The sequence below is a fragment of the Mustelus asterias genome, chromosome 13, assembly GCF_964213995.1.
Source record: "Mustelus asterias chromosome 13, sMusAst1.hap1.1, whole genome shotgun sequence".
NCBI lineage: Eukaryota > Metazoa > Chordata > Chondrichthyes > Carcharhiniformes > Triakidae > Mustelus > Mustelus asterias.
In genome coordinates this window covers 53,749,017-53,766,496 of record NC_135813.1, presented here as the reverse complement: position 1 = coordinate 53,766,496, position 17,480 = coordinate 53,749,017, and the positions used below count along the sequence as shown (strand labels likewise).

Sequence of the window (17,480 nt, the reverse complement as noted above, 5' to 3'; positions counted from 1 at the left end):
CTAACAAAACCATGCTGACTCTCCCTGATCAATCTGTGCCTTTCTAAGTGACAGTTTCTCCTGTCTCTCAGAATTGTTTTCAATAATTTGCCCACCACTGAGGTCAGACTGACCAGCCTACTGTTTTCTGGTCAATCCCTCGTACCCTTTTTAAATAATGGTACACGGTTCACAAACCCCCAATCCTCTGGAACCTCGTTTGTATCTGGTGAGGATTGAAAAATGATCCTCAGAGCATCTGCTATTTCCTCCCTGGCTTCCTTCAACAGCCTGGGATATCTTTGTCCTTTTCAATAATGATGCTAAATATTATGGTCACTATCTCCGATCCCCCACTGCTACTTCATCCACTTGCCCAGCTTCAATTCCAAAGACTGAATCTAGAATTGTCTCCCCCCTGCCATCCTCATTGGGCTTGTTACGTGCTGGCTAAAACAATTCTCTTGAATAAGTTCAAGAATTTTACGTCCTTTGTGCCCCTCACATTGTTTGTATCCCAAATGATATTAGGTTAATTGAAGTTCCCAACAATTACTGTCCTTTTTTTTTGCACAGTAAGAAGTTTCACAACACCAGGTTAAAGTCCAACAGGTTTATTTGGTAGCAAAATCCACTAGCTTTCGGAGCACTCACTGCTCCTTCGTCAGGTGAGTGGGAGTTCTGTTCACAAACAGGGCATATAAAGACACAACTCAATTTACAAAATAATGGAATGCGAATCGTTATAGGTAATCAAGTCTTAAAGGTACAGACAATGAGAAAGCGTTAAGCACAGGTTAAAGAGATGTGTATTGTCTCCAGACAGGACAGTTAGTGAGATTTTGCAAGCCCAGGCAAGTCGTGGGGGTTACAAATAATGTGACATGAACCCAAGATCCTGGTTTTTTTGCATTCAGAAATCTGTCTACAATATTTGCTCTTCTAACTTGCTTCCACTATTTGGGGTCTATAGTACAGCCCCAGCAGTGTAGTGGCCCCTTTTTATTTGAGCTCAACTCAAATGCCCTCATTTGATGCTTCATTTAGCATCATCCCTCCTCACAGCTGTAATTGATTCTTTAACTAATAATGCTACATCCCCAAATTTGATCCCCCTCACTATCCTCCCTGAAAGCTTTATATCTAGGTATGTTGGCCTGACAATTTTGCCCCTCCTTAAGTCAAGTTTCCATTATAGCAATGACATCATGATGTTACGTGTCACTTGTCAGCCCAAACTTGGATATTGTCCAGGTCTTGCTGCACATGGACATAGACCGCTTCAGTATCTGAGGCGTCATGAATAGTGCTGAACATTGTAAAACCATCCGCAAACATCCCAACTCTGACCTTATGATGAATGGAAGGTCATTGATGAAGCAGCTGAAGATAGTTGGGCCAAGGGCACTAACCTGAGGAACTCCTGCAGTGTTGTCCTGGAGCTGAGATGATTGACCTCCAACAACCACAACCATCTTCCTTTGTGCTCGGTAAGAGAGGGGATGGTAGGTGATAACCAGTTGGAGGTTTCTTTGCCCATGTTTGACCTGATACCATAAGACTTCTTGGGATCCATAGTCAATGACTCCCAGGGCCATTCTGACTTTACACCATTGTAAAATTGTCCATTTTGGCAGGCAGAATGGAAAAGGAAGCTTATTATCTAAATGGTGAAGGATTGCAAAGCTCTGAGGTACAGAGGGATCTGGGTGTCCTACTGCATGAATCACAAAAGGCTAGTATACAGGTACAGCAAGTAATTAGGAAAGCTAATAGAAAGTTATCATTTGAGAGAGGAATTGATTACTAAATTAGGGAGGTTATGCTTCAGTTGTACAGGGCATTGGTGAGACCACATCTGGAATATTGTGTACAGCATTGGACTCACATTTAAGAAAAGATGGAAATGCATTAGCAGTTCAGAGAATGTTTACTAGATTAATATCAGGAATGGGCAGGCTGTCTTATGAGGGAATTGTGGAGAGGTTAAGTTTGTATCCATTAGAGTTTAGAAGAGTAAGAAGTGACTTGATTGAAAACTTTAAGATCCTGAGCAGTAGTGACAGGGTGGATGTGGAGAAGATGTTTCCTCTTGTTGGAGAATCTAGAACAGGGGTCACTTTTAAAAAAATAAGAGGTTGCTCACTTAAGACAGAGATGAAAAGAGTTTATTTCCTCAGAGGGTCTTGGTTCTCTGGCACTCTCTTCCTCAAAAGGAGGTGGAAGCAAAGTCTTTGAATGTTTTTAGGACAGAACTAGATAGATTCTTGATTAACAAGGGGATGAAAAGTTATTGGGGGATAGGCAAGAATGTGGGGTTGAAGTTACAATCAGATCAACCATGATCTTATTGAATGACAGAGTAGGCTCAAAGGGTTGAGTGGCCTACTCCTGCTCCTAATTTGGATGTTCATACTGTACTGCGATCTCTGGTGGATGTAAATGTCAGTAGTTGGACAAGAGATACCCAGGGATGGTGATGATGACAGTCTAAGACATAGGCTGTAGGGTATGACTGTGAGTATGGCCTTGTCAGAATGTTCCTGGACTAGTCTGTGGAACAGCACTCCTGATTTTGACATAATCCCCAAAATGTTAATGTGAAGGACTTTGCAGTGTGTTTTTGTTGTATCTACTGTTTAGATTGATGCTGGGTGGTCTGCCCGTTTATTCATACTGGACTGTACTGAGAAGTTTGATATGTTATTGCCTTTTAGGCTAGTTCTGAGGGCAAATAAAAGTCGACCATATTGCTGTGGGCTTGCACTGGCCAACACCAGCAAATTTCATTCCCTAAAGGATATTAGTGAATCTGATAGTTTCATTGTCACCTATATTCAAACTAGCTTTTTATTGTAGATTGACTCAATTAACTGTATCTAAGATTCCCCAACAACCACAGTGGATGTGAATACATCTCCGGAATAAGAGTCCAAGCCTGCAGATTACTGGTCTAGGAGTATTCTTACCATACTAACATCCCCGGCAGGAAGCTATGCTGGATCTAGTTTTGGGAATGAAGTAGGCCAAGTGTTAGTGGAGAAACAGCTGGCTACGGGTAAATGTAATATAACAGTGTAAGGTAGTTATGGAAAGGTGCAAAGAAAATCAAAGATGAAAACACAGAAATGGCCTAAATCTCCTGAGTCACAGCAATTTTGAACGGATTGGGCAGGGTGAGCAAGGTGGGCAGGTCCGGCTGGGTTGGGGGGGGGTGGTGGGTTGGGTCAGGAAGGTTGTGGAAGTGCCAGGGCTTGGGGTGTTGATTGGATATGGAGTGACCCAGTGTTGGACAAGGTTTTAATCTGACAACACTTCGAAAGCACTTAATGATAAAGTGCTTTGGAACATGCTGAGGTCATTGTTATAACATTTCCTGGGCAACTAGCCAGCTAAGTACACACCTCAGCACCTCCCTCTACGACTGGATCCTCAGCTTCCTAATTCACAGACCACAATCAGTAAAGATAGGCAACAACACCTCCTCCACGATCATCCTCAACACCGGTGCCCCACAAGGCTGTGTTCTCAGCCCCCGACTATACTCCTTATACATCTATGACTGTGTGGCCAAATTCCCCTCCAATTCGATTTTTAAGTTTGCTGACGACACCACCGTAGTGGGTCGGATCTCAAACAATGATGGGACAGAGTACAGGAATGAGATAGAGAATCTGATGAACTGGTGCGGCAACAATAATCTCTCATAATAAGAACATAAGAAATAGGAGCAGGAGTAGGCCAGCTGGCCCCTCGAGCCTGCCCCGCCATTCAATAAGATCATGGCTGATCTGATAGTGGTTTAGTTCCACCTACCCGCCCTCTCCCCATAACCCTTAATTCCCTTATTGATCAGAAATCTATCTACCTGTGACTTTAAACATATTTAACGAGGTAGCCTCCACTGCTTCAATGGGTAGAGAATTCCAGAGATTCACTACCCTCTGAGAGAAGAAGTTCCTCCTCAACTTTGTTCTAAACTGACTCCCCCTTATTTTGAGGCTCTGTCCTCTAGTTCTTGTTTCCTTTCTAAGTGGAAAGAATCTCTCTGCCTCTACCCTGTCTAGCCCCTTCATTATCTTATATGTCTCTATAAGATCTCCCCTCAGCCTTCTAAACTTCAACGAGTACAGGCCCAATCTACTCAATCTCTCCTCATAAGCTAACCCCCTCATCTCCAGTATCAACCTGGTGAACCTTCTCTGTACTCCCTCCAAGGCCAATATATCCTTCCGCAAATAAGGGGACCAAAATTGCACACAGTACTCTAGTTGCGACCTCACCAGTACCTTGTACAATTGCAGCAGGACCTCCCTGCTTTTATACTCCATCCCCTTCGCGATAAAGGCCAACATTCCATTTGCCTTCTTGATCACCTGCTGCACCTGCAAACTGAGCTTTTGCGATTCATGCACAAGGACCCCCAGGTCCCTCTGTACAGTAGCATGTTGTAATTTTTCACCATTTAAATAATAGTCCATTTTACTATTATTCCTTCCAAAGTGGATAACCTCACACCTGTCAACGTTATACTCCATCTGCCAGATCCTCGCCCACTCACTTAGCCTATCCAAATCTCTCTGCAGACTTTCCGCATCCTCCATGCAATTCGCTTTCCCACTCATCTTTGTGTCATCCGCAAACTTTGTTACCCTACACTCGGTCCCCTCCTCCAGATCGTCGATGTATATGGTAAACAGTTGATGCCCCAGCACCGATCCCTGCGGCACGCCACTCGTCACCAACTGCCAACCAGAAAAACACCCATTTATTCCAACTCTCTGCTTCCTGTCAGATAGCCAATCCTCAATCCACGCTAACACTTTACCCCCAACTCCGTGTACCTTAATCTTCTGCAGCAACCTTTTGTGAGGCACCTTATCGAACGCCTTCTGGAAATCCAAAAACACCACATCCACCCGTTCCCCTCTGTCAACTGCACTCGTTACATCTTCATAAAAATCCAGTAAATTCGTCAAACAGGACTTTCCCTTCATGAATCCATGCTGCATCTGCTTGATCAAACCATTTTTTTCCAGGTGTCCTGCTATTTCTTCTTTAATGATGGATTCCAGCAGTTTCCCAACTACGGACGTTAAGCTAACCGGCCTGTAGTTACCCGCCTTTTGTCTACCTCCTTTTTTAAACAGTGGCGTCACATTAGCTGTTTTCCAATCAGCCGGCACTTCCCCAAAGTCCAGCGAATTTTGATAAATTACAACCAACGCATCTGCTATTACTTCTGTCATTTCTTTCAGTACCCTGGGATGCATTCCATCCGGGCCTGGGAACTTGTCTACCTTTAGTCACATTAGCCTACCAAGCACTACCTCTTTAGTAATAGTAATCATTTGAAGGACCTCACCCCCTACAGTCCCACGACCGTCAATTTTCGGTAAGCTATTTGTGTCCTCTACCGTGAAGACCGACACAAAAAACTTGTTTAAGGCCTCGGCCATTTCCTCGTTTCCCATTATTAAATTCCCCTTCCCGTCTTCTAAGGGTCCAACATTTACTTTAGCTACTCTTTTCCTTTTTATATATTTGTAAAAACTTTTACTATCAGTTTTTATATTTTGTGCTAGTTTAGTTTCATAATCTATCTTTCCTTTCTTTATCGCTTTCTTAGTAGTTCTTTGTTGTTTTTTAAAGCTTTCCCAATCTTCTAATTCCCCACTAGTTTTGGCCACTCTGTACGCATCGGTTTTTAATTTAATACTCTCCTTTATTTCCTTCATTATCCACAGCTGGTTATCCCTTTTCTGACATTCCTTCTTTATCACAGGAATATATTTTTGCTGAGAACTGAGAAAAATCTCCTTAAAAATCCGCCACTGTTGCTCAGCTGTCCTACCAACTAGTCTGCGCTCCCAGTCTACATTAGCCAATTCTGCCCTCATCCTATTGTACTCCCCTCTGTTCAAGCAGAGGACACTGGTTTGGGACCCTACTTTCTCACCCTCCATTTGTATTAGAAATTCAACCATATTGTGATCACTCATTCCAAGAGGATCCCTCACAAGAAGATGATTAATTTTACCTGTCTCATTACACGGGACCAGATCCAAGATAGCTTGCTCCATCGTAGGTTCCTTAACATACTGTTCGAGGAAACTATCCCGACAGCATTCTAAGAACTCTTCCTCAAGTCCACCGCGTCCGTCTTGAGTCAACCAATCAATATGCAGGTTAAAATCCCCCATGATTATTGCTGTTCCGTTTTTGCACGCATCCATTATTTGCTTGTTTATAGCCCGACCACCTCAAAGTTATTATTTGGGGGCCTATAGACCACGCCCACCAGTGACTTTCTCCCCTTACTATTCCTCATCTCCACCCACAACGAATACACATTCTGCTCCTTAGAGCCTATATCGTCTCTCACTACCGCCCTGATGTTATCTTTAATTAACAGAGCTACCCCACCTCCTTTTCCTTCCAGTCTATCCTTCCGAAATGTCTGATAGCCCTGGATATTCAGTTCCTAGTCCTGGTCACCCTGCAACCACGTTTCTGTAATGGCCACTAGATCATACCCATTTGTACTGATTTGTGCCATCAACTCATTCACTTTGTTTCGAATGCTACGTGCATTCAGCTAAAGTGTCTTTATGCTAGCCTTTATATGGACCCGATTTGTTAGTGCATTCTTTTGATTGCACGCTCTGTCCCTACCTGTCGCAAACTGGTTATCCTTCCCCAGACCATCTCCTTGCACTGCGGCGTTGACCACCTCCCTTCTTGTGTTTGTCACCTTTTTTACTCTGCCTGAGCCCTTGACTCCTTTAACTAGATGAATGTCCTCATCATTAACCTGCACTCGTACCCTCTCCTTTACCTTTGATTTTGTAATTCCCCATACCCCTGAACCCACCCCCTCACTATTTAGTTTAAAGCCCTATTTACAGCCCTGGCTATACAATTCGCCAGGACTCTGGTCCCAGCACGATTCAGATGAAGACCATCCCATCGGAACAGGTCCCATCTTCCCCAATACTGGTGCCAATGTCCCATGAATTCAAACCCATTCCTCCCACACCAATCTTTGAGCCACGCATTTACCTCCGTAATCTTATTGACCCTGCGTCAATTCGCTTGTGGCTCAGGTAGTAGTCCAGAGATTACCACCTTGTTGGTTCTGCTTTTTAATTTGGCTCCTAGCTTTTCATACTCCCTCTGCAGAACCTCTGTTCCTGTTCTGCCTATGTCGTTGGCACCTACGTGGACCACTACAACTGGATTCTTACCCTCCCACTCCAAGTTCCTCTGCAGCCCAGATGAGATATCCTGGACCCGAGCACCAGGCAGGCAACACAACCTTCGGGATTCTCGATCCTGGTCACAGAGAACAGTGTCAATACCCCTAACTATACTATCCCCAATTACAACTACATTTCTTTTTTCTTCCTCCACCTGAACGGCTCCCTGTACCACGGTGCCGTGGGCAGTTTGCTCATCCTCCCTGCAGTCCCCGTTCCCGTCCACACTGGGAGCAAGAATTTCAAACCTGTTGTACAGATTCAGGGACTGAGGCTCTTGCAACTCTACCTTCTGGATCCCACTTCCTGCCTCACTAGCAGCCACACCCTCTTGTCCCTGACCCCCGGCTGAATTAGTTAGTCTAAGGGGTGTGGCTGCCTCCTGAAACAGTGTCCAGGTAACGCTCCCTCTCCCTGATATGTCGCAGTGTCCGAAGCTCAGACTCCAGCTCATCAACCCTGAGCCGTCAATGTCAACAAAATGAAGGAGGTTGTCATCGACTTCAGGAAGCATAAAGGGGGACATGCTCCTGTCTACATCAATGGGGACGAAGCAGAAAGGGTCGGGAGCTTCAGGTTTTTAGGTGTCCAGATCACCAACAACCTGTCCTGGTCTCCCCATGCCAACACTATAGTTAAGAAAGCCCACCAACGCCTCTACTTTCTCAGAAGACTAAGGAAATTTGGCATGTCAGCTACGACTCTCACCAACTTTTACAGATGCACCATAGAAAGCATTCTTTCTGGTTGTATCACAGCTTGGTATGGCTCCTGCTCTGCCCAAGACCACAAGGAACTACAAAAGGTCATGAATGTAGCCCAATCCATCACGCAAACCAGCCTCCCATCCATTGACTCTGTCTACACTTCCCGCTACCTCGGCAAAGCAGCCAGCATAATTAAGGACCCCACGCACCCCGGACATTCTCTCTTCCACTTTCTTCCATTGAGAAAAAGATACACAAGTCTGAGGTCACGTACCAACCGACTCAAGAACAGCTTCTTCCCTGCTGCCGTCAGACTTTTGAATGGACTTACCTCGCATTAAGTTGATCTTTCTCGACCCTAGCTATGACTGTAACACTACATTCTGCACTCTCTCGTTTCCTTCTCTATGAACGGTATGCTTTGTCTGTGTAGCACGCAAGAAACAACACTTTCCACTGTATGTTAATACATGTGACAATAATAAATCAAATCAAATCAAACACAGTGTCCAATATCTCTGATTCGAGCTCAGAGTTGCAGACATTCGCGGAGGGTCCCAAGAAGCAGGGGAATTGCACACTGGAAGTTTGAGCTTCGAATCATCGAATCTTTCCAGTGCAAAAGGGGACATCTGGCCTATCGAGTCTGCACCAACTCTCTGACAGAGTCTTTTACCCAGGCCTTGTCCCCCGCCCTATCCCCATAACCCCACACATTTCCCATGGCCAATCCACCTAACCTATTAGCTTAGTTTATTTATTAGTGTCACAAGCAGGCTTCCATTAACACTGCAATAAAATTACCCGCACATCTTTGAAGTGTGGGAGGAAACCAGAGCACCCGGACGAAACCCACGCAGGCACGGAGAGAACATGCAAACTCCACACAGACAGTTACCCGAGGCCAGAATTGATCCCGGGTGCCTGGAGCTGTGAGGAAGCAGTGCTAGCTACCTGGCAGTTCCCATGTAGATCTCGACTCAAGACATTCCGTCGATCGGGAGACTGGACGATTTGGCCCCATATTGTCTAAGCCCCAATCATCTTCAGCTACTTCATCAATGACCTTCCCTCCATTGTAAGGTCAGAAGGGTGCTGATGATTGCAGTGTTCAGCACTGTTCATGACTCCTTAGTTAAGGCATGTTTGATTTCCAGAAAAATTAAAACTAACCACAACACGATGTACTAATATTAACATTTTCTGAAAAACAATGATAATTATGAATACTTACGAATGTCTCGAAAGTGCAGAATAAGCCTTGCCACCAGACTGAGATACTCTTCCTGTTGGAATACAGAATAGAATGATAGAAACTTAGCAGAATTAATGTTCACGGGATTAATGAGACAATAAAAGCATGGATATAGAATTAGCAAAGAATAAAAAAGAGACAGTAGCCTAGTGGTTTTGTCACTGAGCTGGTAATCCAGAGACCCAGAGTAATGTTCTGGAGACCCTGGTTCCAATCTCACCACAGCAGATGGTGAAATTGAATTCAACAAACCCAGCTGGCTCACTACCATCCTTACCTGATCTGGCCTACATGAGACTCCAGATGCACAGCGATGTGGTTGACTCAAAAATGCCTCAATTCTAGGGCAATTAGGGACGGGCAACAAATGCTGGCTGAGCCAGCAACCCCCACATCCCAAATATAAAGGGTTGCAGAGTTCTGGGGACTTTACTCCTTACTGTATTGGGATAGAGTGAAGGTGAGTCACTCTGCAGTGCATGCTGTAAAAGATCTGGGAGTAGAAACCTAACCTGCACATCTTTGGACTCTGGAAACCGGAGCACCCAGACAAAACCTACGCAGATACGTGGAGAACATACAAACACCACACAGTCAACCAAGGCCGGAATCGAACCCGGGTCCCTGGCACTGTGATGCAGCAGTGCTAACTACTGTGCCGTCTATCCTTGGAGTGTTTACTGGAGACAGTGTAGAGGGAGCTTTACTCTGTATCTAACCCCGTGCTATATCTGTCCTGGGAGTGTTTGATGGGGACAGTGGAGAGGGAGTTTTACTCTGTATCTAACCCCGTGCTGTACCTGTCCTGGGAGTGTTTGATGGGGACAGTGCAGAGGGAGTTTTACTTTGTATCTAACCCCGTTCTGTACCAGTCCTGGAGTGTTTGATGGGACAGCATAGAGGGAGCTTTACTCTGTATCTAACCCTCTTCTGTACCTGTCCTGGAGTGTTTGATGGAGACAGTGTAGAGGGAGCTTAACTCTGTTTCTAAATCCGTGTTGCAACTGTCTTGGGAGCGTTTGATGGGACAGTGTATAGGGAGCTTTACTCTGTATCTAACCCTGTGTTGTACCTATCCTGGGAGTGTTTGTTGGGGACAGTATAGAGGGAGTTTTACTCTGTTCTAATTCCATGCTGTACCTGTCCTGGGAGTGTTTGATGGGGACATTGTAGAGGGAGTTTTATTCTGTATCTAACCCTGTGCCGCACCTGTCCTGGGAGTGTTTGATGGGGACAGTGTAGATGGAGCTTTATTCTGAATCTAACCCTGTGCTGTACCAGTCCTGGGAGTGTTAGATGGGGACAGTGTAGAGGGAGCTTTACTCTGCATCTCACCCCGTGCTGTACCTGTCCTGGGAGTGTTTGGTGGGGACAGTGTGGAGGGAGCTTTACTCTGTATCTATCCCCGTGCTGTACCTGTCCTGGGAGTGTTTGTTGGGGATAGTGTAGAGGGAGCTTTACTCTGTATCTTACCCCATACTGTACCTGTCCTGGCAGTGTTTGATGGGGGACAGTGTGGAGGGAGCTTTACTCTGTATCTATCCCCGTGCTGTACCTGTCCTGGGAGTGTTTGTTGGGGACAGTGTAGAGGAAGCTTTAGAACATAGAACATAGAACATAGAACATTACAGCGCAGAACAGGCCCTTCGGCCCACGATGTTGCACCGACCAGTTATAAAAAAAAACTGTGACCCTCCAACCTAAACCAATTTCTTTTCGTCCATGAACCTATCTACGGATCTCTTAAACGCCCCCAAACTAGGCGCATTTACTACTGATGCTGGCAGGGCATTCCAATCCCTCACCACCCTCTGGGTAAAGAACCTACCCCTGACATCGGTTCTATAACTACCCCCCCTCAATTTAAAGCCATGCCCCCTCGTGCTGGATTTCTCCATCAGAGGAAAAAGGCTATCACTATCCACCCTATCTAAACCTCTAATCATCTTATATGTTTCAATAAGATCCCCTCTTAGCCGCCGCCTTTCCAGCGAAAACAATCCCAAATCCCTCAGCCTCTCCTCATAGGATCTCCCCTCCATACCAGGCAACATCCTGGTAAACCTCCTCTGCACCCTCTCCAAAGCCTCCACATCCTTCCTGTAATGTGGGGACCAGAACTGCACACAGTACTCCAAGTGCGGCCGCACCAGAGTTGTGTACAGTTGCAACATAACGCTACGACTCCTAAATTCAATCCCCCTACCAATAAACGCCAAGACACCATATGCCTTCTTAACAACCTTATCTACTTGATTCCCAACTTTCAGGGATCTATGCACACATACACCTAGATCCCTCTGCTCCTCCACACTATTCAAAGTCCTCCCGTTAGCCCTATACTCAACACATCTGTTATTCCTACCAAAGTGAATTACCTCACACTTCTCCGCATTAAACTCCATCCGCCACCTCTCGGCCCAACTTTGCAACCTGTCTAAGTCTTCCTGCAAACTACGACACCCTTCCTCACTGTCTACCACACCACCGACTTTGGTGTCATCAGCAAATTTGCTAATCCACCCAACTATACCCTCATCCAGATCATTAATAAATATTACAAACAGCAGTGGCCCCAAAACAGATCCCTGAGGTACACCACTTGTAACCGCACTCCATGATGAATATTTACTATCAACCACCACCCTCTGTTTCCTATCCGCTAGCCAATTCCTGATCCAATTTCCTAGATCACCCCCAATCCCATACATCTGCATTTTCTGCAGAAGCCTACCATGGTGAACCTTATCAAACGCCTTACTAAAATCCATATATACCACGTCCACTGCCTTGCCCCCATCCACCTCCTTGGTCACTTTCTCAAAAAACTCAATAAGGTTAGTAAGGCACGACCTACCTGCCACAAAACCATGCTGACTATCACCTATCAATTCATTACTCTCCAAATAACTATAAATCCTATCCCTTATAATTTTTTCCAACATCTTGCCGACAACAGAAGTGAGACTCACCGGTCTATAATTCCCGGGGAAGTCTCTGTTCCCCTTCTTAAACAATGGGACAACATTCGCTAACCTCCAATCTTCTGGTACTATACCAGAGGCCAACGACGACCTGAAGATCAGAGCCAGAGGCGCTGCAATCACTTCTCTTGCCTCCCAGAGAATCCTTGGATAAATCCCATCCGGACCAGGGGATTTATCTATTTTCAGACCCTCCAGAATATCCTGCACATCCTCCTTATCAACTGTAATACTGTCTATTCTACTCCCTTGCAACCCAGTGTCCTCCTCAGCTATATTCATGTCCCCTTGCGTGAACACCGAAGAGAAATATTGGTTCAATGCTTCACCAATCTCCTCTGGTTCCACACATAACTTCCCTCTGCCATCTATAACTGGCCCTAAACTTGCCCTAACCAACCTTCTGTTCTTGACATACCTATAGAACGCCTTAGGATTCTCTTTAACCCTATCCGCCAAAGTCTTCTCATGTCCCCTTTTAGCCCTTCTAAGCTCGCTCTTCAACTCCCTCTTAGCCAATCTAAAGCTTTCTAGTGCACTACCCGAGTGCTCACGTCTCATCCGAACATAAGCCTCCTTTTTCTTTTTAACCAACAAAGAAACTTTTTTGGTGCACCACGGTTCCCTAGCCCTACCAATTCCTCCTTGCCTGACAGGGACATACCTATCACAGACTCGCAGTAGCTGCTCCTTGAAAAAACTCCACATGTCGGACGTTCCCAGTCCCTGTAATCTCCTAGTCCAACCTATGTTTCCTAATTCTCTCCTAATAGCCTCATAATTACCCTTCCCCCAGCTAAAACCACTGGCCCGAGGTTCATGCCTATCCCTTTCCATCACTAAGCTGAACGTAACCGAATTGTGGTCACTATCACCAAAATGCACACCAACTTCCAAGTCTAGCACCTGGTCTGGCTCATTTCCCAGCACCAGATCCAATATAGCCTCACCTCTAGTTGGCCTGTCTACATACTGAGTCAAAAAACCTTCCTGCACGCTTTGAACAAAAACTGACCCCTCTAACGAGCTAGAGCTATAACAATTCCAGTCAATATTAGTCAAGTTAAAATCCCCCATAACAATTGCCCTATTACTTTCACTCCTAAGCAGGATTGACTCCGCAATCCTTTCCTCAACCTCTCTAGAACTTTTAGGAGGTCTATAAAAGACTCCCAACAGGGTGACCTCTCCTCTCCTATTTCTAATCTCCGCCCATACTACCTCAACAGATAAGTCCTCATCAAACCTCCTCTCTGACACTGTGATACAATCTCTGACCAATAATGCTACCCCTCCCCCTCTTCTACCTCCTTCCCTACTTCGACTAAAACATTTGAACCCCGGGACCTGCAGCATCCATTCCTGCCCCTGCTCTATCCATGTCTCTGAAATAGCCACAACATCGAAGTCCCAGGTACTGATCCACGCTGCAAGTTCACCCACTTTATTGCGAATACTCCTGGCATTGAAGTATACACATTTCAAACCCTGCTCCACCCCACCTCTGCAATGCCGTGCATTGCAGTCCCCATCCATGCATCCCTCACTTTCAGCCCCACTACTCAGGATCCCTCCCCCCCCCCGAATCAGTTTAAACCTCCTTGCATGGCCTTAGCAAATTTACCCCCCAGGATATTGGTCCCCTTCTGATTAAGGTGTAGACCATCCTTCTCATAGAGGTCACACCTTCCCCAGTACGAGCCCCAATTGCTTAAGTACCTGAACCCCTCCCTCCTGCACCATCCCCTCAGCCATGAATTCAAACCTTCCCTCTCCCTATTCCTCTCTAAACTATCCCGTGGTACAGGCAAGAGTCCAGAGATAACCACTCTGTCAGTCTTGGCCTTTAGTTTCCACCCCAACTCCATAAATCCCTGCCTAATATCCCCTTCCCCTATCCTCCCTATGTCGTGTGTCCCCACATGTACAATAACTTGTGGTTTATCTCCCTCCCCCCTAAGAGTCCTGAATACCCTGTCAGACACATCCCGGACCCCAGCCCCTGGTAGGCAACACACCAACCCTGAGTCCCTACCTTTAGTTCCGACCCTCCTATATGTCCTTTACTCTGTATCTATCCCCGTGATGTCCCTGTCCTGGGAGTGTTTGGTGGGGACAGTGTAGAGGGAGCTTCACTCTGTATTCTAAACCAATATGCTGCATGTGTTTCATCCTGACAAAAATGGGTTCAAATTAGAAAGTTCCAATCCTTCAGTGAGCACAAACACAGAAAAATGATTACGGGTAGAGCCCATCTAAAAATGGAAGGTTGAGGAACAGGAAGGGAGTGAGAGGAATAAAGAAGCGGAGGGAGGAAAGGACAAAGGATACAGAGACAGAGGGAATGGATGTGTGCAGACAGTGAGGGGTAGGCAGGAATGAGAAGCTACCATGGATGATTGGCAGCTCAATCATTCTCACCACATCCCAAAATGCACGATATTTCCAACCGAGCTTGGCACATTCCGGGACACCTCACTTACCCTGGTCTTTGCTTTCATGAAAACATGGTTTTCCATTTCTGTACTGGATTTGGCGGTTGAAGTTCCAGCTGACCGCATTGCATCGTCTCTGTAAAGAAAAGCAGCCATTAGACATACAGGGCTTGCAGCAGCTCACCCAGCTCAGTGGGAAATCCCAGAGCTTGCTTTCCATGCACCATCTCCAGACATGGGGTCTTCCAAGTGTACTCCAAACTCCCATACTCAACTCTGCCTGGATTCATAGAAAGCAAGAATCACCCAATAACAAACATCCTCAGGCTGGTATTTATTTTTAAAAACTCCCAAAGTCCTGTGTCTGTTCATCAAAAAATAATTTATAAGTTAATAAAAGGCACAACTTCCAGCCTGACTGAACAGTTCTTTAATCAGTTATTTCAGTAATTCTTTGTTCAATTAATTCAGTGATGGCTCACCATTGCCTTCTCGAGGGTAATTAGGGATGGGCAACAAATGCTGACCCTTTTTAGTGGCACCTGCATCTCATGAAAAGAACAAAAATACTGAGCACGGTTCAGACTATTACACTTACAGCACAATGTGCAATCTGCAGGCCAGTTGTTGTACTGATCATCTCTGCAGGCCAGTTGTTGTACTGATCATCTCTGCAGGTTATTCTCCCAGAGAGATGCATTCTCTGGCAGCTATCTTTTTAACATTGCGTGTACACAGGCAGAAGCTGAGCAGACATTCATGTAGAATTTGCTCATCTCAGGTCAGGTACTAACCAAACAGATCTTACCACCAACAGCAAGGGAACAGTGCTCACGGGTAACCTCGCTGATAGCTGCCCAAAGACTTGAGCAGAGACTTGCTCTAATCTAGAATCAGATTCAGTGTGACGCCCTGTGAGCAAAGAAAGAAAGAGCAAGGGGGCTCTTAAACCGATCCCCACAGCCACAAGCAGAGTCTAAAACAAAGAAGTATAAACTAGGAAATATAAATAAAACTTAAATCATAAATAGAAAACGAAGGTTGGAAAAGGCAGTTTGGACTAAAAGAGGAAGATAAATAGGACAGCAAAAGTAAAATGTTTTGTTTTAAATGTCGAATATGGATTAACGACTGAAGGAATGATGCTCCACACTCTTAAAAATAATTTTTCAGAGTCAGAAGGGTTGATTGGCAGGGTTAAAAATTTACTTACACCTGAAGGTACGAACCCTCACATTTTCTGGTATCTTTGGTGGGGGACCAGTGGGTAACTACTGCAATTTCATGCCATTGCAGTGACTCAGTGTCAGGTCTATCAGTCACCTTGTAGAGTATCTTAGAAATCTTAGAATCTTAGAAACCCTACAGCACAGAAAGAGGCCATTCGGCCCATTGAGTCTGCACCGACCACAATCCCACCTGGGCCCTACCCCCATATCCCTACATATTTACCCACTAATCTCTCTAACCTACGCATCCCAGGACACCAAGGGCAATTTTACCATGGCCAATCAACCTAACCTGCACATCTTTGGACTGTGGGAGGAAACCGGAGCACCCGGAGGAAACCCACACAGACACGAGGAGAATGTGCAAACTCCACACAGACAGTGACCCAAGCCGGGAATAGTAATTGGACTATCTAAGACAGTCCAAAGATGTGCGGGTTAGGTTGATTGGCCAGGTTAAAAAATTGCCCCTTAGAGTCCTGGGATGTGTAGGTTAGAGGGATTAGCGGGTAAAATATGTGGGGGTAGGGCCTGGGTGGGATTGTGGTCGGTGCAGACTCGATGGGCCGAATGGCCTCCTTCTGCACTGTAGGGTTTCTATGATTTCTATGAGCAACCTCCGTATTTGAGTTTTTAAGCGTACATGTGGCTGTCAGAACATGCTGGCAATTTTATTCCAGAATATGTGCTGATTATCTCACTGTTATTATCCACTCAAACATCCAGCCAGAGTGTGCAGAGCAAGCCATGGGGGGGCACGGGGAAGTTAAGGCGGGGAGAATGAGCCATGGGGGCTGTCGCACCTGGGGGTGGGGGCATGTTGAGGTAGTTAGCTGGGGAGGTGAGTGTTGGGGTACTGATGGGAGAAAGGGGTGTTGGCACATTTATGCGGAGAGGGTATTGAAATGGAATAGGTATTTATGGGGGGAGGGGACATCTATGGGGGGAGGGCATTTATGTATTCATGTGCAGGGGGCATCGACAGGCGGGGGCACTGATGGGCAGGGTATTCATGGGGAGTGGTATTTACAGAAAGGGGTATTTATGGGCAGGGGTATTCGAATTGTGCCATTAGAGGTGAAACTCTTGGACCGGCACAAGACGAACAAAAGCAAAGCATTTGACAAGAATGTTTTCATTAATCAAGAATGAAAGTCGGAGATTCGAAGATAATCAGATACCGTTGCAGTTCCGAGCATAAACGATGCCGAATCGCGATCCGGCGGCATTATTCACGTCACCTGTCGAGCAGCTTCCAGGAAACCAAAAGCTTTGGGTACCAGAGGGACTATGCTAGCAAAGCTGAAACTTAAAAGATTCATGGGCAGAGGGTATTTATCGGTGGGGGGTAGTCACGGGCAGGGGCGGCCCAGGGGCGGGGGCGATCCCTAGGACGGTCCCGGGGGTGATCCCTGGGACGGTCCCGGGGGCGGTCCCCGGGGCGAACCCGGGGGCGGGGTCGATGCCCGGGGCAAGCCCGGGGGCGGGGTCGATGCCCGGGGCAAGCCCGGGGGCGGGGTCGATGCCCGGGGAAACCCCGGGGGCGGGGTCGATGCCCGGGGCAAGCCCGGGGGCGGGGTCGATGCCCGGGGCAAGCCCGGGGGCGGGGTCGATGCCCGGGGCAAGCCCGGG

The 17,480-nt window shown here is 46.3% G+C and overlaps 1 protein-coding gene and 1 non-coding gene across 9 annotated transcripts in view; one reads left to right on the top strand and one right to left on the bottom strand.

Annotated features, from left to right (window-relative positions):
• The window catches only part of med15 (mediator complex subunit 15), a 146,322-nt gene extending 131,568 nt beyond the window's left edge, over positions 1-14,754 (bottom strand). For all 8 annotated transcript variants that reach the window (XM_078226766.1, XM_078226768.1, XM_078226770.1 and 5 more), the window contains exons 1-2: positions 14,668-14,754; positions 9,180-9,231 (exon numbers count right to left, since the gene is read on the bottom strand). In XM_078226766.1, the coding sequence (XP_078082892.1) occupies positions 9,180-9,231; positions 14,668-14,745 (130 nt within the window). In that variant the 5' untranslated portion in view covers positions 14,746-14,754. The remainder of the gene's footprint in view (positions 1-9,179; positions 9,232-14,667) is intronic.
• A 2,047-nt stretch (positions 14,755-16,801) lies between these two features.
• LOC144503224 (18S ribosomal RNA) lies at positions 16,802-17,127 on the top strand. Its single transcript, XR_013499451.1, has one exon. It is a non-coding gene; the product is annotated as an 18S ribosomal RNA (ribosomal RNA).
• The last annotated feature ends 353 nt before the right edge of the window (positions 17,128-17,480 follow it).